Source organism: Halictus rubicundus, chromosome 3 (assembly GCF_050948215.1).
Source record: "Halictus rubicundus isolate RS-2024b chromosome 3, iyHalRubi1_principal, whole genome shotgun sequence".
NCBI classification, from domain to species: Eukaryota; Metazoa; Arthropoda; class Insecta; order Hymenoptera; family Halictidae; genus Halictus; species Halictus rubicundus.
In genome coordinates this window covers 21,326,127-21,349,153 of record NC_135151.1, presented here as the reverse complement: position 1 = coordinate 21,349,153, position 23,027 = coordinate 21,326,127, and the positions used below count along the sequence as shown (strand labels likewise).

The following is a 23,027-nucleotide window of genomic DNA, read 5'->3' as shown; positions in this document are numbered from 1 at the left end:
TAACATATTCCCCGCTAAATTAATTCATTCAGTTCGAACGACATCCCACGTGTTCAAAGGAAGCATTGTTATCGTGAGATCAGCAATTTTAATGAAATTTTCAGAGTACAGTCATTAGTCTATATATGTCGCTAAGGCCTGGATGATAAACGTCGCGAAATTATCCCCACTACGCAAGGTATACCCTGTGAGCGGCCTCGGACGCTGAGGAGTGTAAACATAACTCGGGTATGTCTCCTGGACATATATCGTGTTGACAAATATCGAGAATTCACTGTATGTATAATTGACACGGATCTACAAAATGTACTTTCTGAACTTTCAACATGGACCCTCATAAAAAAGTTGTGAGATACAACTATTGGCATTTTCTCTGGAATTTCTACTAATTCCAATTTTTTAAATAATGTTTTTCACGTGACCTAGCAAAACTGTTCTAACTTCTTAGAGAACTCCGTGTCGTATGGTCCGATATTAAAAAAGTAATCGTACTTCTAAGAGAGTCCAAATATTAACGGCCCGGTCTTTGTAGATTCGCGATAAGGTAGAGTAACTACATTACCGACAAAAAATGATTTTACGTGCCTCAAGTTTTCGTCCTTGTATAAGAATATTTTGTCGCTGGTAAAGGGCTCATTCGAAAGAGGAAGGTTCAATCTAGTGCGCGATGGTCAGGAGCTGTCGAGATTATGCGGATATTTGGTATTATGAGCGTTAGAAGTATGCCAAAAATTGAGCCAAGATTCTGTAGATTCGCGATAAGGTAGAGCGACCACGTTACCGACAAAAATCGGCGAAAAATCGTTTCACGTGCCTCAAGTTTTCGTCCTTATCTGTGAGAATATTTTTCGGAGCCAAAACTGCCTAGATTCGTGATAACGTAGAGTGACCACGTTACCGACAAAAATCGGCGAAAAATGGTTTCATTTGCCTCAAGTTTTCGTCCTTATATAAGAATATTTTGTCGCTGGTAAAGGGCTCATTCGAAAGAGGAAGGTTCAATCTAGTGCGCGATGGTCAGGAGCTGTCGAGATTATGCGGATATTTGGTAATATGAGCGTTAGAAGTATGCCAAAAATTGAGCCAAGATTCTGTAGATTCGCGATAAGGTAGAGCGACCACGTTACCGACAGAAATCGGCGAAAAATGGTTTCACGTGCCTCAATTTTTCGTCCTTATATAAGAATATTTTGTCGCTGGTAAAAAATATCTCCAGCTACAAATCGAGCTATATTTTGTCCTGATTCTCTGCGAAATAAAGCCGAAAACTTGAGGCACGTTTCTGGCGTTGGAATTCATAATATCGATAATACAGAGGAAAAAATGTGACAGGTTCAGTCACGGACTTAGGACCCGTCGGATCAAGACCAAGATGGTCAAGACCAAGATGGAAATTATAAATTAAAAAGTCACGTGACTATCCGGGGCCCTTGATCCGAGTAAAATGCAATTTCGGCCAGCTTTTCGAGTCGGATTTCGGAAAGTGTTGGGATCGAGATTGTCCCAGGACGATGTTTGTCGCTCGTTGGCGTTGATAAAGGAGCCAGTCCGACTCTAAGGCGCGCGAAAGCGCAGGACGTGACGCCTTTAAATTGCAAAGGAGCTTGCGAGATTACAGTGACGCGTGTGCCAGACTTACGGAAGGATAACGAGAGCCCACGGGTCTTAGTCGGTCTTTTCCGGGGCTGTTTATCCACGTGACTTATTCCCAGCGACACGTTCGAATCTGGCGGGAAAGCTGATTGTGATTCTCCGGAACCCGAAGGCTCGCGGGTGCTCTGCGATAACGCGTCGAATAAAATTGCACGGGTTACAGCGAGTCCCGCGGGAATAACGCCGGGGGTAGACGGGAACAACGGGAACAACGGTAACAAATGTTTCCTCGAACAGGATCCGTCGCTGTTTGGTGTAATAACAGTCCCTGCAGTCCAATTCTTTTATACGGTGTAATTTTTGAACTGAAATTAGACCGGCTCCGTGGCGAGTTCAAAAACAGCCGATTCCTTTCACCATATTTTCTTATAGCTCGAAGCTCTCCGGGCTTTAGCGTGTTCTCTCCCACTTCGCCCCCGGGATTTCGCCGTGATTCTCCCGGAGCCGGCACGTTATGGAAATCTCTGCCGGGAAAATAACTCTGGGGACACGGTCGCGTCGTCGCGCGAGACACGGCCCATTCACTGCGTGCACCGCCCGTTCAAACTTATCCCTCGAACTGCGTGGACGATCTGCCCGGCGAATAAACGTGTGCAAATCGTGGAGCTCGAGTCGATTTGTCGCGCAAATCTACGGGATCCGTCGATCCGAACGGAATCGGTGATGAGCACGGAACTTTTCTCGCGATACCAGGAGCGGCGGGTGAGGGGGCACGGGGGCACGGGGGACGGCTCGTTTTCGTTTCACGAACAGATGGCTTTCTCGAGCAGTTTTCCACTCAACGTCCACCAGCTTGCGAACGACCAGATTCCGGCGAACCTGATTGCTCCTATTTCGCCGGATTACGAAACTTTTGAGCGCAGTCAATTTGTATTCGGAAACAGGTATACGGCGGAGCCTCGATTATCCGATACATTTCAACTCGATAATCCGAATCACAGGGGGACAACAATTTTCGGATAACAAAACCGCTACTTGTCGATCACGGTGCTGCAACGGTTAATTATTATAAACAGTTGGAGAAATTGCAGAAATATAGCGCCTGTCTTTATGATTATTTTATATTTCTAAATACATTACTCTTTATTTTGTAACGATTATGATTATAAACGGAGAGGTGTAATTTAAAACAACGAAAACATTGGAGGAATTTAAAAATACTATTACACTATTTTCGACCTGTTAAGTATATTAAGAAAGAAAATAAATTTCTATTTGTCTCCAAATGTTATAAATATTTTCATATTTTCATTTTGTATAAAGATCAGCAGTCTAGTAATGATTCAAGTGAAGTTATACTCTCGGTGAAATCTTTTTAGTAGCTCCAATATTAAAACTGCATGAATTGGAACAGTAAAAAAAAAATGTGTAACTTTCGTGTCCAATGTGAAAATCGAACGACGCGAATATTAATTAACCACGAATTCGTAGCGCGTTTGAAACAGTACTTTATAACAATAAACTTTACTTCTGTTAGTTTACTCAAATTACTCGAAAGCGGAGCTGCCTTTTTGTTGCAACAGTTTACCGACGCCCAAATAATATCTATCAAATTACCGTCATATGATATTAAAAATATAACAATCTAGTCTGCAATAAAATAGGTATTTTTATAAGTACAATAAATCCATTTACTTATTTATTTATTCCATTGGTTAGCAAGCTTCAATTAAACAGTAGTTTCGAAGTGTTCATAATAATTTGGTCACCCTGTGTAGACTAAATCCTTAATAAATTTTACAATAAATTATGGATTGTTTCGATGAAGATATGGAAGGTTCGGATAATCGAGGTTTCGCTGTAACTCGAATGTGGGTTACACGTAAATCCATCTCGCTACTTAAAAATTTTAATAAACAGTTGACCATGTAAACAATAATAATATAAATTGAATATGACCTAATAATTTGCATAGTTTTTGACCTTGTGCAGAGTAGAAATTTATATCCGAGGGAGGTTGGGAACATGCTGTATCTTCCGGTGATTATAAACAATTTGAATAGCAATGTTGTTGCTGTCCCTCGGCTTAGCGAATTTAATATGCCTCTCTACGCTCCCGCGCAAGGAAGCTTGGGAGAATGGTTTCAGTCATTGATATGCAAACTCGCAGCTTTGGAAAACATTAAGATCGTGGGGCTCCGAATTCTACAGGTGAACAGTGTTACAGGTAAACCATTCCAATGAAATTGTAAGACTACGTAAGGACTACAATAGTTGTTTCCGCTAACTCATTTGAATTTCATTCTCGCGTTTGAAACAACGCGTCTGCGAAAGTGTTGCTATTCGTTAGCAAAGCCGGGAATAAAGCAGCGTCTTCGACACTCTAACAATTAAAATTTATGCGAATGATCTGCTCAACAATTCTGAGCTTGTACAAGGTGAAGCATAGGTAGCGACTTTAGTAAAATATATATTTCGAATTAGAGTTAATGGCTTCGAGGAGTTAAATGGAATCATAAATTTTATATCACTTCGTTAGTCGATCCAACGATCCTGCATTAGGTAAAGTCATTAGTTGAGACGTTTTAATTTCAGTCACTCCAAGTGGTACATTTGCGATCACTGTGAACCAGATTTTTTATCCATATCACTAAATTTGTGTTTTTCTATAGCTTCTGTTGGAAAAGAAATTTAACTATCAATAAACAAAATTGTAGATCTCTTTGAACTTTCGAAAAATATAAGCGACAAGGACAAAATTAAATAATTTATTGTGCAGTCTCGTTCTAAGTTAACAACTCTTTCTACAGAGCTACAGTCGTGGGCAAAATTAAGTAGACGCCCTTTAAAAAGTATGACACTCTTTATTAAAATTGGACCAATTGACTTGAATTTTTTGAGATATCAAATGGATCACTACCATTTTCAATTTTTTCCTACCAATTTTCATTTCTTCAATAATTTTTGTCACGTGACGTAGCAGAAGTCTCCTGGACGATACATGACGCTGGCAAGACCCGTGTTGTTGACATATATCGAGAATTCACTGTAGCTGTTCATTTAATTGATTCTCCAGAAACTTAAATGACGATTTGAGGTCACCACCGCGGTCAAATTTATCGTACACTGATTTTCGTGTCAACATTGTAAGACAATTGTAAATATAACATTTCTTTAACTCCGTTCCTAATTTTCGCAAGCTATCGTGTCCCTCGAGTGTCAAATTGACAAAAATAGTAAAACATCTAATTGGCAGAGTTAGTAACATTGAGAATAAAGAAATAAATATTTACAAAACATGTTGCTCGCATATTTTCAAAATGGAAGATCCCTCTGAGGTATTTTCTCAGCCTGAGTGAACACTAGAATTAATCTCTGCTCCGTTTACCTTCAGTTCGGCGTTGCATTAGGCACCGAAAAATGTATTATACGGGAATTTTTTAATAACAACGAGTATTTTTTAAGGACACGTGGACGATCGACTAGGATCGGTAGAAACGAATACGTACTTTCCTCCTCGGACAGGTCCTCCCCGAGGCATTGCAGAACAGCTCGCAGGTCGGATGCGGTAATGTATCCGCGATTATGCTTGTCGAACACCTGAAAGCAGAGAAAGAAACGAAAAGAGGGGATCATCGAATTGTTCCGTGCGCTCGGGGTTTAATGGCCGGAGGGGCGGGGGCGCGTGGGGCAGGGGGAGCATAAATCATCGCCGGGGGATGGGATTCTTTTATTTCGTGGAAAATGGAATATCCGGCCGAAGGCGGAGAATGGCAGAAGGCTCTTTCTTTCGTCGTTCGGCAAGAGGACGCCGGTCGGCTGCTCTTCGAACGTGCGCCGATTATTGCGGCTACGCGACCTGGCGACCGGGCCTCGCGAAAAAATGCCGCCGCGGGAATAATAGCGACGCTCACGTCTATTATTTATCGGCCGTTGCCGGCTTCCGAAGATGGCACGGAACGGCTGGACCTCGCCGAGAAATAGAATCCGGAGTGATAACGCCTCAGGGAACCTTCCCCGCGAGTTTCGACTCTCTTCGACGGACCCGGTTGATGCTTTTTGCCGGTTAGGCTACCCCTATTCCCGACACTGCTTCGTTACCACGGAATTAATGGCCACGCGCCGCACAGTGGGCCAAAAGCGCCAAAACGTGGCCAAAATGCAAAAAATGAATTTCACGTTAGGGGTATGGCTCTTGCCGTATTGGATTCTCAGGTAATGGCTGTGTAAGAAGCCGAAGGTAAGAAAGTCTTACTACCTATACCTGCTAAATGATGGGAGTACAAATATCCCATACTGTCGTCTCGCAGTTTTCGTGCAGTGAACTACGTTGTGAAAAAAAGGTGTCAAGCTTACAATTTTACGGAAATTGAATTTTTTCTTGTGCGTGTACGATGGATGTTGTTCCTGGAAGTAAATACTATACATAATAATAACGTTGGATTTATATTAATTAATGTTTGGAATGTATGAAGTGAACGATAAGACTTAGCGCACAGATTTTACAAATGTACACTAAAAGTTGTATATTCTACAATATTCCACGGAGCTCCTTGTCGAGTCTTGTAGTAGATACTATTATTTAACATTATTTTGAAAAAGTAGCTGCCCAAAACTGCCCCTTTCGTAATGCGATCCATTTTTGTGACGCAGAGGTAGTCATGGTACTAGTTACAAGCATGTTTTCTCGAGAAATTTAGAAGTTATAATAAAATTTGTTCAATAAGCATTGTATGGTTCCACTTATAGACTTTTCTGATACAACAATTTCTTTCTTAACAATAATTTTTTTATTGTTTAAAAAACATTTTATTTTTGTTTTTTGTAATTTTGACATCAGATTCATATTCGCCGGCCCGAAAAATATGGGAATACCAATTTTCAAGGAAGTCCAATAATTTTTTTGGTTACGCATCCGCCGTATTGAATCCGCCATTTTGTTTTTTGTAATTTTGACATCAGATTTATAATCAGCGACCCGAGAAACCTATGAGTATCAATTTTGAAAAATTTTTTAAAATTTTAAATTGAAGTACTCCTTCCTATTTTGGCCACGTTTTGGCGCTTTTGGCCCACTGTGCACCGGGCGGAGAGGACGCGAGAGAACGCTAAGAGGAATCCTCCTCCGATCATTGTCCGGTAGCTCGGTTCACCCAAAATTCTTCATGTAACAATTTTCCACAAAAATTTTTGGATCGCGACGCATCGTGGCAGTGAAAAATCGAAGATTCACTAGCGAGCATCACGATGGATCCAAAAAGTATTTGAAGTTCCATCGATAAGAGAGTCATATAGAGTCATACAGAGAGTTTCTAACAATAAATGTTGTAATTCCAAATTCGCTGCGAAGCGTATTTACCGAGATATTAGCAAATAATGGCCAGGTGTATTACTCCGTCGGCTCTTGGACGAAAATTTTTCCCTGTTCCACCGCTAAGAGGATTTTCCATATCGGTCCTAGACGATTTTCGACGCAATGTCACTGTCATATAGAGAGTTTCCAACAATAAATATTATAATTCCAAATTCGCTGCGAAGCGTATTTACCGAGATATTAGCAAATAATGGCCAGGTGTATTACTCCGTCGGCTGTTGGACGAAAATTTTTCCCTGTTCCACCGCTAAGAGGATTTTCCGCATCGGTCCTAGACGATTTTCGACGTAATGTCACTGTCATATAGAGAGTTTCGAACAATAAATATTATAATTCCAAATTCGCTGCGAAGCGTATTTACCGAGATATTAGCAAATAATGGCCAGGTGTATTGCTCCGTCGACTGTTGGACGAAAATTTTTCCCTGTTCTACCGCTAAGAGGAAACAATTTTTAATTCTATTGAAACAGAAACCCATAAATATCTGAATTTAAGTATAAGTGGACTTAGGCCACCTTCAAAATAAACGGTTCAGTTCCATGTTTGTATGTGTTTCTCATTGGGAAACCAATTGTAAGTTGAAATAAGCATTCGAACAATTTAGCAGAAAAATTCGCGGTCCGGTAATTATCTTTTTTATCCGTGAAAATTGGCGATTGAATCGATTGGCGATTGTTTTTTTTTTTTATTTTTCATTCGCCTGTCAAAGAATCGAAGTGGCGGAACACGAGCCTCAATTCAGTGGCCGGAATACGCGATTACGGCGACAAACCTGTTGATATTCGTTGCAAAATAACCGACAGTCGGCGTTTTATTTTTTCTTTTGTTTTTTCGACCATCGAATCCGATAGAAGCTACGGAATGCATCGATCGTGTATAACGGACAAATAAGTCTGCCAATCGCGTTCGATGTTTATCTTCGCGGTCTCGAGCGGCGACTGTTGCAATTCGCAGTTTACTCTTGCGCAGTTGCGGCCGCCGAGTAATTATGAAACTCTTGTAGCGTGTAACAAATTACAAATATTGGTATGCGTCGCTTGTGCCGGCACTCGTGGAAATGGCTTTCAATCGGTACACTCAGTCAACTCATTATTTCGTACAAGCTATGTTTGTTCCCGATCCATTTTCACGCTCGACCGGCCCGCGTATCGCCATTGTGATCTTTTCGCTGTTTAAACGGTAAACATGTTTTCACTAATCCACTCCACGTTTTGATAATCGCATACATCACTTTATTTGTCAACCACAAACTCGTTTATCGGTGTCATTTCCTAAAAATTCCTTGTAATTCGATTTAGCAAATAGTTCAATGCTATGGAATTAAATGGCAACTAACTTTTTATCTAAATAATCCAAGATTTTACAGTGACTCCCATTAATATTCGGACGCGATAAACTAACTTTAAATAACTTTGTTAATATTGGACGACTTGGATTTTTTTTTTTTTAAGAAGTTGGCACAATCGGTTTGCTACGTAACAAAATCTTTTAGAAAAATTGCAGAGGAAATACTAAAAGTTGTATTTTGCGACTTTTTTATGTGGACTTATATTACAAATTTACAGATGTTCCAAAATGATCGCATAAGGGCGAAGTTCCCTGACAAGACCAACATTCTGTGGCCTTCACCCTTAATGAAATTATGAAATATTCAGAATATGTATAATTGATACAGATGTACGAAAAGTACTATTTACATTTTTAATATAAGCTCGCATAAAAAAGTTGCAAAATTACAACTGTTACTTTCTCTACAATTTCTATCATTGTAATTTTAAGCAAGCATTGTTTTCACTTTATGTAGCGAACCAATTGTTCTAACTTCTCGAAAATATATTCAAGGAGTACAGTCCAATATTGACAAAGTTATGCGATTTTTAAGAGCGTCCGAATATCAGTGGAAGTCACTTTCAATCATATTTGAGGTTATGGTTGGCTTTCATTGCCCGACATAAACGGATGGAATTTATAGTTAGTTTCCAGAACAGCGGTGCATAAGGTCATAAACTATACATAGATAAATAGACTGCGGATCTTTCTTGAAAAATAAAAATGTCCCGCATCCATTTTTCGGAGCAGGGGTTAAATAAAAATTTGTTTCATCCCCTAATAGTCCTTTCACATTGAGAACAACGTAACAATATTCTCAGATTTTTCTAATCTTTTTCTCTTTCATGTTTCACCTAGCCAATTTCTTTCATAAAAATCCGCGGTCTAGTCATAAAATAACGACAAGAATGTACAGATTTTTATTAAAACCTAGCCCCTCGGTGCATTCGCAGGCCCGAAAAACCGAGGAGAGTTTCCTCTCAACTTTTTCCGTGTTCGAACAATACGCCGAAAACTATCGTGCACGAATCGTCTTTTGTAAAACCTGAAGAGATAAAGTGAAGACGATGGCCGCGGAACGGGTACGAGCATTTTCGCGTAGAAATTATAACGGTTCGTCCCACTTTCCAGAATAGAAAGCTTGCGCACGACACATCGAGGAGCCACTTAGCGCCACAGCTAATGTGCATTGTCCCATTTCTTGTTCATTATTTCTTTCCTTTACAGCGAGCGGCCGACGCGCACTGTCAAAGCGGACAATGTCTCGGGTCATCGATTACGAATCGATCGAGACACCGGAAGTGCCCGATTATGCCATTATAATTTAACCTCTTGCCTTATAACATCGAGTCAGGTGATGCAGATTCTGTCCAGGGACTAATAAACATGTATGTTGTCAATAGACTGCGGGTTTTATGCATTTATGACAAAATTGAGTAGGTGTAATTTAAATTCTGTTATATTATTTACAAATAAAAATACTGTTATATTATTTCCAACCTATTAAGCATATTAACATTCGAAGATTCTGACCAGAGTCTAATAAATATGAATGTTGTTAATAGACTGTGGGTTTTATGCATTTGTGACAAAAATGAGCAGGTGTAATTTAAAACAGTGAAAACATTAGAAAATTTTTTAAAAAAATCTGTTGATTTATTTACAAATAAAAATACTGTTATATTATTTCCAATCTATTAAGCATATTAACATTCGAAGATTCTGACCAGAGTGTAATAAATATGAATGTTGTTAATAGACTGTGGGTTTTATGCATTTGTGATAAAAATGAGTTGGTGTAATTTAAAACAGTAAAACATTAGATTTTTGAAAAATTCTGTTATATTATTTCCAAATAAAAATACTGTTATATCATTTCCAATCTATTAAGCATATTAAGATTCGAAGATTCTGACCAGAGTCTAATAAATATTAATGTTGTTAATAGACTGCGGATTTTGTGCATTTCTGACAAAATTGAGTAGGTGTAATTTAAAATAGTAAAAACATTAGATTTTTGAAAAATTCTGTTATATTATTTCCAAATAAAAATACTGTTATATCATTTCCAATCTATTAAGCATATTAAAAAAGAAAATAAATTTCCATTTCACTCCAGTTTGTTGCAATTCAGACAGACTATTCTTATTTTGCATAAACATCCGCAGTCTAGTTGTTAATTTCCTTTAAGCCGAAATAAAATTCTATTTTGTTGTAGTTGGTATAAATTCTTTGAAGAAATCATAGGTATACGATAAATATGAACTGTCATTTCTTTTTCCTTTTCTATGAAATTCTGAACCTTGAAGAATTTCTAATCGCTATAATCGCAAAATAAATAGTAGTGCAAGGGGTTAATGATTGCGTTCTGTTTCTTCCCTGGAAATCGTTGGACCGCCTCCGTTTCCGGGAGGAACGAAGGAAACCGCTGTCCCTCGGGAGGAAATGGGAAACCGGTGGTTGAGAAAAATGTCGTCGGCGACGAATGATTGTGGACGCGTCAATATCGTGCGGCCATCTTGCGTTCCTGACGCGCGTGATTAGTCCTCGACCGAGGCGAACGAGGAAAATCCTAATCAGCCAGTCGCCGGAGCGTCGTTTTCCTCCATAACTATTCCATTGTTTCGTCGACAGGATCCGTTCGGGCCGGCGACGATGGCTCGATTGTTATAATTAACACCATTGTTGGTGGCATAACCGGAGTCGCGTCACCGTAAAGTCAATCGACCGAGTTTTCAAAACGTTTTCGGTGATCCATACCGGTCGAATACTTGTTAACGGCGGGCGTGTTTCGGCCTGACAAATTGTCAATTAAACCGAGCCGACGCGGCAAAGGTTAAGGATGATTTATTGCTCGAACAATTTGACGCATCTATTAGCCGAGCAGTTTTTGTACGACGTCATGGCGACAGAGGATGGAACGGGAGAAAATCGGTCGTTGCTTCGAGATCTTCTCGCCCGATGCGGTTTGTTGAAGTTGAAGGGCGGAGTTGTGGATGGGAAGCGGCGGATGTTACTGATTACACCACAGAGAAGGGCGAGCCAAGGGACAAACGGAGATTAAAGAATCCTCGATTGTTTTAGCGCGATTGGGTAAACGGCCCCATCGAAATTGCCTCGAGGTGATTAGAAATTGTTGGGTTGTCCGGAAAGTTCGTGCCGTTTTCCTGCAGGTGGCATTAGGATAGGTCTGAATATGTCAGAATGATTGGGAACAAATGGTATGTGTACATAGTCTGAAAAGGTGACCTTTCAGGCATTTTTAGAAAAAAGTTTGATTAGGATACATTAATTTTTGGTTAGTTTTATACGCTCTTAAATATGGAAGGAAACAGAGTGAATTATACACTCTTAAAACGATGATAACTTTTTAAATATTTTAATTTAATATTTCAATATTTATTAGAGTTAAAAAGAAATAAGGTCATTTTTAAGATAGAAGTAAGGTTGGGTAACCCTCAGGGGAACAAAATAAAGTACTACTGCTATATTATTATTATTTTATATTATATTTTAATATTTAAATATTTTTTATTTTAAATAATTAAGATTCTAAGGACGCATACATGAGAAATTATTTAGCAAATTTATTTCTTTGAAAATGTGGGTAGCACGTTCTTGTTATTTTTACAAAGTAATGCAAAATAGTCACTATTAGTGCTCCGTAAACCTAGTGTTAATGTGGATCCTAATTTTTTGAGAAGCGAGAGCAATTAGTTTACTATATGACGTGGAAAAAAAGATTTTCAAAATTTTCAATTGGTCGGAATTGCAGAGGAAACACTAAAAGTTCTACTTTACAAGTTTTTCCTGTGGACCTATATTAAAAATTTAAAAAAATACATATTGTAGATCTGTGTCAACTACACACACAGTACCTGAACTGGAAACCTCAGTAGTAGGCATTTTGAGATCGTTTTATAGAATTTGTTTATTCCATTTTGTCTTAAATATCTCCAATTTTATACATTCGTCTTTTAAAGTGTTCGCAGTGGAGATAAGCTCGAGGGATCATCGATATGTACAATTTTATTCAGATATAGGACGACACTTTTTATGTCGAAATAAGAAAATCGCTATCCCCCCTTTTTCCTCTTCATCCGAAATAAGGCGAAAGCAGGTCCCGACCCGTCGCCTTATATCGAAAGATGTAGTGAAATATTTGGGTGTAGCCATATAATTACCCTAACTATACTCTTCAGTATACTCTAACCCTCCGTAGGCTATTCCGGGGTCATTCGTGACCCATAGCGGTGGGCATAAACTCGAGCGACCGTCAATATGTACAATTTTATTCCGCTATAAGACGACACTTTTTATTTAGAAACAAGAAAATCGCTATCCGCCCTTTTTCCTTTTCATTCGAAATAAGGCGAAAGCCGGTCCCGAGCCGTCGCCTTATATCGAAAGGCGCAGTGAAATATTGATGTAGGTGAGAAATGACTCCTGCACAGACCTAGCACTCGCAGGAGTCCGAGAGATAATAATATTTACCTCGAAGACCGAGGCATCGAACCCTGAAGGTCATCCTACCCGGAAGTACTGTATTAAGGCTGGTCACGTGTCAAGAGAGTGAGAAATTAAACAATTATAAGCAATCCTGCGAATCAGTCGGCAGTTCGACCACACGATAAGCTTTACGATCCCAATCCGAGATTCCCAGACGTTCCTCCTCCATTTCGTTGCTCATTCGTCTCGCAGAAGCACGCGATCATGGAGCAAATCGTGTCTATCCCCCCCCCCCCTTGATCCAATACTTTCACCGGTATATCGCGCTCGATAAGAGACGAAAGTTCGCAGGATTTCGCGGGTTTATCGCGCGTCTATCCGGATGCCGAACAAATTGCTGAGATCATGCGAAAGTAGGATGAAAACAAGATTATCGCGTTTCACCAGCACACGTACACGATAATCGCAAACTTTCGAGCCGTAAAACGTGATGAACGGGACCCCGGGAAAACAGAGGTACCAACAATGAATTTCCACCGAGTTGCCGGCACGAGACCGTGTTCGCGGTCACAGCTGGAATATCAACATTCGCGCTGATTTCCGAGCTCTTCGATTTATTTCTACGGGATGATTAATCAGCTTGATATCGTATTTGTCAAATAAAGGCGGGTCCGCATTGTGCGACATTAACTGCCGCACATTTAAATGGGACAATGCATCACGTTTGTCGCGCGGTCTCGTTACGCTGGCTATTTCTGCCAATTACGAGATAAACGACCACATGTTGATATAATGATTTGCACCGAGCATGCGATCTTATTCGCGGACTCTGATACGTTTCCCGTACGCGAAAGACATTAATTCAACACCAGCTAACGCGGAAAATCATTTAAATATATTTTTATACTCTTATGTTCGAGGTTGTTATATAACCGGCTGAACTTCACCTTGGCAAACCAGAAATTTTTAACTGTTTGTTATGTAATCCTGTACATCTCGACGAGAAGATGCCAAAAATCGACGTTTCAAGGCGAGGAATTCACCGGTTCAAAAGTTATGCGTGCTTAAAGTTGAGCGACGCATGGATTTCAATTACAATTTATTATTCCGTAATTTTCAAGATACGAGAAACTAAAAAAACGCAATGTATAATGAAGTGGTAGCCAACGATATAGACCAAAATTCCCATTCAAAATATTTGATGTTACGAGCCAAAGTAAATGGTCGTAGTCTTGCCCGAAATCAGGCGAAACTGCGACCCAGGAGGGATAGGTTTATTCACTTTTGTGATCGAAGGACACCGACATCCCTGACGTAAATATGGCTGTTTAGGGGTCACGTGGTGCTAAACAGTTGGCGACTTAGTGATACGGCCGATCATTGATGTACGATCGACAGAGTACATCTGCGGCAAACCGCACGTGACACGTTCCATGTAGTTCCTCGTTTACATTCGTCCCATGTGTTACTTTCAGTTTCCACGAGCGTGCAAAGCCGCATTGTCATTGGTGGAATTTTCCCCCCTCCCCCGCTCTTCAATACTCCGCGGATATGCACTGAATTTTTCACCCCCTCTTTTGCCACTGTGCCTCTAACTCCCGGTCCACCGGATTCACAATGGCGACGCTCCCTGACCACGTTTTCAGTAGCACAGGTTCTTTTATGCTGTTGATGAGCTATTTACTTGGCGTAATCTAAACATTCACGGCTGATGGGCCATTGTGACACTGCGAACTCGATCGCGCCCTCGAGGATTTTAGGCACACCGCCGCGGGAACGTTACGAGAACGAATGGTTGCTATACCAAATGACAGTACACTGTCTCGATTTTCTGTTCGAGTTTTAATGCTTTATCGGCACGCATCCGATGAGCATTCTTCTCTGTTCATTTTCCCCGCTCTTTCCTAACTAGTAATAAAATCATAATTTATTACACAATAAATGAGTCGTTTATTAACTGCGAGACAGAAATGATTAATATAACTAATTAGTACAAGTGGCGCCTATAATGTCTCGCTTGTTTTTAATGAGGGAAAAAATGTCGGAGGAAAACATTAGTTGGTTCAGAGGGGCAAATATTATGATAGGCAAAAAAAGTTCGAGGTTATATTTTTCTTGAGATTTCAAGGTCATCGAAGTTTTTTTAAACGCAACGATATATTTTTATGATCGCTATGTGATAGCAGAGGTCAAGACGAATCCAACGACCTGTAATACTATGACCTTCACGTGACCTTGAGTTTGTTACCACCAACGATTCCACACCATATACTCCATGGACGCTGGTGTGCAACTAGTCGAAGTCATTTCGAGTTTGCACCAATAATGTATATTATAATGCATGCATATAGCGATAATAAAAATATATCATTCCATTTAAACAAACTTCGATGGCCTCGAAATCTCCAAAAATATAACCTTGAACAAAGTTGTTTGCCTATCGTAATATTTGCCCCTCTGAACCAACTAATGTTTTCCTCCGACAAGCGAGATATTTTAGATGCTCGAGTTAGGCGAAACACCCTGCACAATAACTTATTGAAGATATTAAATAATATTCCACGATACTGCACCAGGGCTGGCAACGTGTGCCTCGCGTGCGTCAACTTTTCATCACGTACGAACGCTAAAAAGGACATAGACCTAGAAGAGGAAGTTTTTAGTATACTAAAAAAGTTAAGATGATTCCATTTTGAGAGCTATAGCAATATTTTTATTACAAATAGACAGAGCAATTTAAACATACCTCCAGAGAAGGAAAATGAAGAATAGAGTACAAATATTAAGTATTAAGAACAAATTCTTAGATCAGAACATCTGATACATCTATATATAGTTTATATATGTTTATGTTAATACCCAGTTTATAAGTGTTGATTATTGATTATATAATAGGCAAAGTAAGGCGAAACGAATTTATTATATATAGAATTACAGATATTTTCATATATAGTATATAAGTAATTAGATGTAGATCAACAATACTACATAAGGACTGTTTTTGTATTGGGCAGATAGAGTTCAGGCTCTTCAACGCCATCTTTATGTATATAAAGAAAAGAATAAACCATCACGTACGAACCAGAAGTGGAGACCACTTTAATTAGTTTCGCGGAGCAACATTCAGCCCGATACACGGCATTAGTTTACGTAAGAGCATATCGTTACACATTTTCATTAGTCGACTAATCCGGCTTTTCACGAATATTCTACCGTAGCTTTTTCGTCTTCCAGTCTCTCGAATGTATTAGGTTGGCAAGAAACTAATTTGGGTTTTCACTAATAGATGGCTTTATGTTTTGTTTGACTGACTTCTGTTAACGTTGCATTTGTTTTCTTTCTGACATTTCATAACTGCATCTTCTAGGTTACTTTTGAAGCAAATTACACGTAATTTTGATTAAAATTGTTAGTTCTGTGTCAATTTGAACGTGGAGTGCAAAAACGAACATTATAGGCACATATTGCTTTTTTATTTCCGCAGAGGTAAAAAAGCTGCCGAGGCTCACAAAGATATATGTGAAGTTTATGGTGTGGATTGCTTAACAGAACGCACGTGCCAGAATTGGTTTGAAAAATTCCGTTCTGGAAATTTCTCACTTAAAGGCGACCAACGTTCTGGTCGACCATCTGAAGTTGACGATGACCAAATGAAAGCCATTATTGAATCGGATCGTCATAGAACTGTCCGAGAGATTGCAGACAGGTTAAATGTCTCGCATACAACTATAGAATATCGTTTAAAAAGTCTCGGAATCGTTAAGAAGCTCGATATTTGGGTTCCACACGAATTGAAAGAAATTCACTTAACGCAACGCATCAACATATGCGATATGCGTCTCAAACGAAATGAAATCGACCCTTTTCCGAAGCGAATCATCACTGGTGATGAGAAATCGGTTGTTTGCAATAACACAACTCGAAAACGATCATGGTCCAAGCGTGATGAATCAGCCCAAACCACGCCGAAAGCTGAATTGCACCAAAAGAAGATCATGTTGTCGGTTTGGTGGGATTACAAAGGTATTGTGTATTTTGAGCTTCTCCCAAGGAACCAAACCATCAATTCAGATGTTTATTGTCGACAACTAACAAAACTGGACATAGCAATCAAAGAAAAACGGCCAGAATTGGCAAATCGCAAAGGAATCGTGTTCCACCATGATAACGCTAGGCCACACACATCTTTGGTAACACGTGAAAAGTTATTGGAGCTTGGTTGGGAAGTGATGTCACATCCACCATATAGCCCTGACATTGCACCATCAGATTATCATTTATTCCGAAGTTTACAAAACTCTTTGAATGGTAAAACTTTCACTAATGACGATGGTCTGAAATCGCGCATGGATCAGTTTTTCACCGAAAAGAATCAGAAGTTTTACGAGCGCGGAATTATGAAGCTACCAGAAAGACGGCAAAAGATCATAGAACAAGATGGAAAATATTTTATTGATTAAAGCTCGTTGCTTTGATAAAAAAATTGGATTTCATTTCACCCAAAAATACCGAAATTACTTTCTTGCCAACCTAATAATAAATTTAACTGGCATTCTGCTATATCTTTCGCAGCTTCGCTCCCCGCCGGAAGACTTCTTTCTCCCTCGGGCGACACCCTTTCCTCCCATTTGTCCGCGTTTTCCGTTATTTTTTTCAGCGACGCGGCGCGGCGCGTCGCGGCGCCCGGCCACGATCCGGCTGACGGCTCGCTAGCCAGCCCGCGGAGATTAAAATATCGACGCGGTGGCTGCGATACCCCGCGTCTGACCCCAATGCCGACCCGTTAAACTCTTTAAGCGCGCGTTAGGCGATTTAAAGGGATCGAGGTGAAGCTTCCGACGCGAGCACGATCGTTAACGTTCCAGCCGCGGAGCCGAACAGAAGAGTCATCGTGCTTTTCACTATTCATCCACCCACGTGATGCATTTTCCCCCGACGATTTCATAATGCATTTCAACTTATCCGAAGACTACAATAGCTTTCCAACACCGGCGTTTAACATTAAATTTATGGGCCACTGGTTGCGTATCTATAGTTCCTCGGCGTACTGTAACGCCTCGGCGCGCGCGAAAGAGGTGCGCACGATAATCGTGAAAATTTTATCCCCGTGGGTTCCCTTAAAGGGCCTAAGCGATCAATCGCTGGTGTAACATGATGCGGGATTAGAATATTGTTCCAATCACTCTGCTGTGCCCACGGGCATCGGCGGGCGCCCTTGCCCGCTAATTGGCATATTGAGCAGCTCTGGTATAAACTAGGATTTAATTTATTTAGATTTTGTGGGATTTTTAGTCTAAGTTATGATTGAATAAAGAAATCCAACAAGAATCTAAAATAGTCTAAAGAATCTAACAAGAAGAAAAGAAATCTAAAAATCTAATAAGAATCTAAAATAATGGTCACATGGCTCTAACAAATTTAATTTGTAAAGTCTTTCAATAATTTTGAAAATGATTGTGAAGTTTTCAAAATATACTAGTATCAGCTGACTTTCTCATTCCATTTCGAGTTCTTCGTCTTTCATAAAATTTTCCAAGCAATTACGAAGCCTGGTACCAAAAGATTACGTTTACATAAGTGTGGAAGCATTATTAACCATTAGCGTAAATTGGAAAGGTTATTAAATTTTTTATAATATCGAGCGTTGAATAGTCCTGAGCACTGCCGATAAAATCCGGAATCTATTAATAATAGGCGGCCCGCTTCGCCCGATATTAAGCTCGGAAATTTGGTTAGCACATACTAAGTGCACTTCATTATCTACGCAGGATTTCTCAGTGTTTAATTTCCGTGTTTGATGTACTCTTGCAAAGTACCTTGTAAGATTGCGAACATCGAAATTCCGTTCGAAAATTGGACGTCTACCTCGCAGCGAGGCTTGCCAATGAATAATGCATCGAGAAAAATCAAATATGGCAACGCGGCAAAAACGAAAACACATGCTCGTCGCTGGGCTGAATAATGGCCTCGTCTTTAATATTTTAATCGATCGCGCGTGCTTCTCAAGAAATAAACAACGTGGTGTACTGAATTATTGATTTCTTGCTTAGAAAACGATAATCGCTATCCTCGTGATATTTTTACCAAAAGGAAAAAAGATCCCCGTTACCATCGCAAAATCTCTTTTAACATCGTTTCCATATTCAAAACGACGAGAAATATTTCGCACTCGGCGTCGTAACATCAAGGATCATTAAACAGAAAAACTCCAGCTCTCGAATCGCTAAAAAGTTCAAGTAGAATCCCAGTTTCACTAGAAATTAAAAATAACGAGTCCGCTTAATATTCCACATGTACGCACCACGACAAAACTATAAATTATGTAAGGAAATTAATAAAAACTAGTGAGAATTTTTTCCTTCCTTTATTTCTACTGTTATTATTTGGACCATACAGTGACACTTTATACAGTTCTAGGCCTTCCTTAAAGCCGTAGTTAAACAAATTTTAATAACAAGTGAAAATATACTCTTGTAGCCGCGACAAAAGTGATAAATTTAAACCGCTAAATACAGTTCAAATTATATCGTGTTTGGTGTCATTTTAATCAGAAAAATCCAGCAAATAAGTTGGCGAAAGGCCCATAAAAAAATAATTAAAAATAAAGAAGTTTCGTAATTGGATTAGTAGTGGTTCACACCGATATACCCGACCCGGCATCGGACTACGCGGCATGTTTACACTACACACTGCTCGGCGACGGAGTGGAGAGGTTAGGCGAACTAAGATCATGTAGCTCCGTTCGTCTTAGATCAAGACTTTACCGTAGTATCTATATTGATCTCGATAATTGCTCTTTCGCTTTAAAACTTAAATAATAATTTTTACCGACGATGTGGCAACCAAATGATCATGTGATTATGTTGACTATGCGGCAACCAAATGGTTATGTGATTATGTTGACCATGTGGCAACCGAAAGCTTCGTCCTCGTGACTAATGACTATCAAAATACAATTCCGGTCATCGACAATGGTTGCTGGCAACTGAACAAAAATTCCAATCGTTCCCAAAGGTCACCGGTAGCAAAAATAATTTGAATCATTCATCACAGTTATTCATAACCAAAAATTGAACGTATTAATTCCGACACTACAACTTCTAGCTCTTGCGTTACAGCAAGCATGACGTCCGCTTATAGTTTCGCATCTGTCTGCTTCCACTCATTTCGGTCCGAGCTGAAATTCCCGTGATATATTTTTCCGTAAATATCGCAGGTTCCGGAAATGGTTTCCACGTCAGCGGGAAGAGGCTGGACCATTGGTCTTCCGGAAATGAAAGCGTAACGGGATCAATTGCACCGGGGATTCGTGGCAGCTATTTCGCGCGTTACATCGTAACAGATTTTTTTCCGGGGAGCAGCAACGAGACAATATCGAGTGGACGGCGATGCAGAATTTCATTTGGCCTGTTAGGCACCGCGCAATCTTTTTCCAAACAACGAAAAACAAAAAAGAATACGGCGTAACAAGCGGCCGACGATGCAATAATTATTTCGCAATTACTTTCGACGAAAGGTGAGCGCAAATGGAGCGGTAAAAGGTGGCCGACGACGACGAGGCGCGCGTCCGCGTATAAACGCGTAATGGCTACGAGAATGGCGAGAAGAAAAGGGGGCGGGAGAGTGGCGAGGGTTAATAGCGGAGGTTGTGAAGGTGTAGGTGGGCAACGGTGGCGGACAACAGTCGGAAGACACTTGCGGCGGATGGTTCCGCGATGAAAAATGAAAATGATATCCGGCCAGCGGGCAGCCATTGAACAACGATTTGAATAATACGGGCCGGAACCACTCGGCTGACAAATTGACTCCGGGAATGGTAATGCGAGCCTCGTTAACGGGAAGGAGCCGGGGGTGGGGGGCAAATATTCACGGAGTATGGTCAAATTAATATGCAACGGTTCGCGAGGGGCGGGGGGGGGGGTCGAAAGACGCTTCCCCTCTTTCTCTCTCCTCGATTTTCTCCATTGAATACTGTGTGTCCCACGAGCTCTGCCCACTTGAATATCTTGGTTATCTCAATTTTGATGAAATTTTCAGGATACATCCTGATTTCTCTATATATGTCGCCAAGGAATGCATGATAAACGTCGCGGAATTATCCCCACTGTGCGGGGTATACCTTGTGAGGGGCCCCGAACGCCGAGGAGTGTAAACATAACAGGGCTCGGTTAGTACTTGAACATCTTGGTTATCTCAATTTCGATGATATTTTCAGGATACAGTGTTTTCTCTATATATGTCGCCAAGGCCTGGATGATAAACGTCGCGGAATTATCCCCACTGTGCGGAGTATACCTTGTGAGGGGCCCCGAACGCCGAGGAGTGTAAACATAACAGGGCTCGGTTAGTACTTGAACATCTTGGTTATCTCAATTTCGATGATATTTTCAGGATACAGTGATTTCTCTATATATGTCGCCAAGGCTTGGATGATAAACGTCGCGGAATTATCCCCACTGTGCGGGGTATACCTTGTGAGGGGCCCCGAACCTCGAGAAGTGTAAACATAACACGGCTCGGTTAGTACTTGAACATCTTGTTTACTTCAAACAGTACGAGCAAATATTACTTACAGAAGCTGTAGAGTTTGAGAAACAATATGTTATAAATGATATTTTTGCAAGTGGAGGCGTAGATAAGATATCACCTTTGTTTTTTTTTTTTAATGGAATGTCCATTTTTTATGCTCGATTTCGATAAATTGCAGTATTCTGAGTATAAAAGTACTCAAGTGTATTTGTCCTAAAACTTACCATTGCTCAGATATTTGACTGTTTACGTTCTATTACTTTCATTATGGAAGATATTCAAGGATATGCTCACAAATGTGAACATTGGTAGGCTTTCGACGTCACTCAGTGTCAGTCAGTTTCTCAGTTAGTGAACATAAGATAGTCAATATGAAATTTTCATTCGAAGAACAATTAGAGATGCTTCTAATTTATGGAGGAAGTAAGAGAAACGCGATTGTGGCTCGAAATTTGTACGGTGAAAGTTTTTCTTTGACTGCAATGTCCAGTTTTGATAGTTGTCGATAATAAACATCTGAATTGATGGTTTGGTTCCTTGGGAGCAGCTCAAAATACACAATACCTTTGTAATCCCACCAAACTGACAACATGATCTTCTTTTGGTGCAATTCAGCTTTCGGCGTGGTTTGGGCTGATTCATCGCGCTTCGACCATGATCGTTTTCGAGTTGTGTTATTGCAAACAACCGATTTCTCATCACCAGTGATGATTCGCTTCGGAAAAGGGTCGATTTCATTTCGTTCGAGATGCATATCGCATATGTTGATGCGTTGCGTGAAGTGAATTTCTTTCAATTCGTGTGGAACCCAAATATCCAGCTTCTTAACGATCCCGAGACTTTTTAAACGATATTCTATAGTTGTATGCGAGACATTTAACCTGTCTGCAATCTCTCGGACAGTTATACGACGATCCGATTCAATAATGGCTTTCATTTGGTCATCATCAACTTCAGATGGTCGACCAGAACGTTGGTCGCCTTTAACTGAGAAATTTCCAGAACGGAATTTTTCAAACCAATTCTGGCACGTGCGTTCTGTTAAGCAATCCACACCATAAACTTCACATATATCTTTGTAAGCCTCGGCAGCTTTTTTATCTCTACGGAAATAAAAAATCAATATGTGCCCATAATATTCGTTTTTGCACTCCATGTTCAAATTGACACAGAACTAACAATTTCAATCAAAATTACGTGCAATTTGCTTCAAAAGTAACCCAAAAGATGCAGTTATGAAATGTCAGAAGGAAAACAAACGCGACGTTAACAGAAATCAATCGAACAAAACATAAAGCTGTCTATTAGTGAAAGCCGAAATTACTTTCTTGCCAACCTAATAGTTTCTTAAACTCTACGACTTCTGTAAGTAACGTGTTCTCGTATTGTTTGAAATAACCAAGATGAGAGCTCGTGGGGCGCACTGTATATGCATGAAGAAGAATCGACGACAGCGATTCCCCCGATAATCGAAAAACGCTCGTGGCAGGACCGAGCCGAACCGAGTCGGTTAGCGAAAAGACGGACCACCGCACCGGCGGGCCAACAAAGGCGCGGTGAACGGCTACGAGGGCGCAGACAGGTAACAACGAAGAAGAATGGAGCGCGAAAACGACGATCAAGGGAGGGTGAAAGTGCTCCTGCCGAGACACAGTCATTAGAATGTATTGTCGCGCAATGGTTTGACACGCTTCCTTTGCGACACCGTTCTCCGCTCTATGCCCCCGCGTTCGCCCGCAATTCGTCTACTCGT

The 23,027-nt window shown here is 40.3% G+C and overlaps 1 protein-coding gene across 1 annotated transcript in view; it reads right to left on the bottom strand.

Moving 5' to 3' along the window:
• LOC143352941 (uncharacterized) overlaps window positions 1-23,027 on the bottom strand; it is a 138,282-nt gene that overhangs the window by 9,851 nt on the left and 105,404 nt on the right. The window contains exon 5 of the mRNA XM_076785993.1: window positions 5,103-5,193. Within this exon, the coding sequence (XP_076642108.1) occupies window positions 5,103-5,193 (91 nt within the window). The remainder of the gene's footprint in view (window positions 1-5,102; window positions 5,194-23,027) is intronic.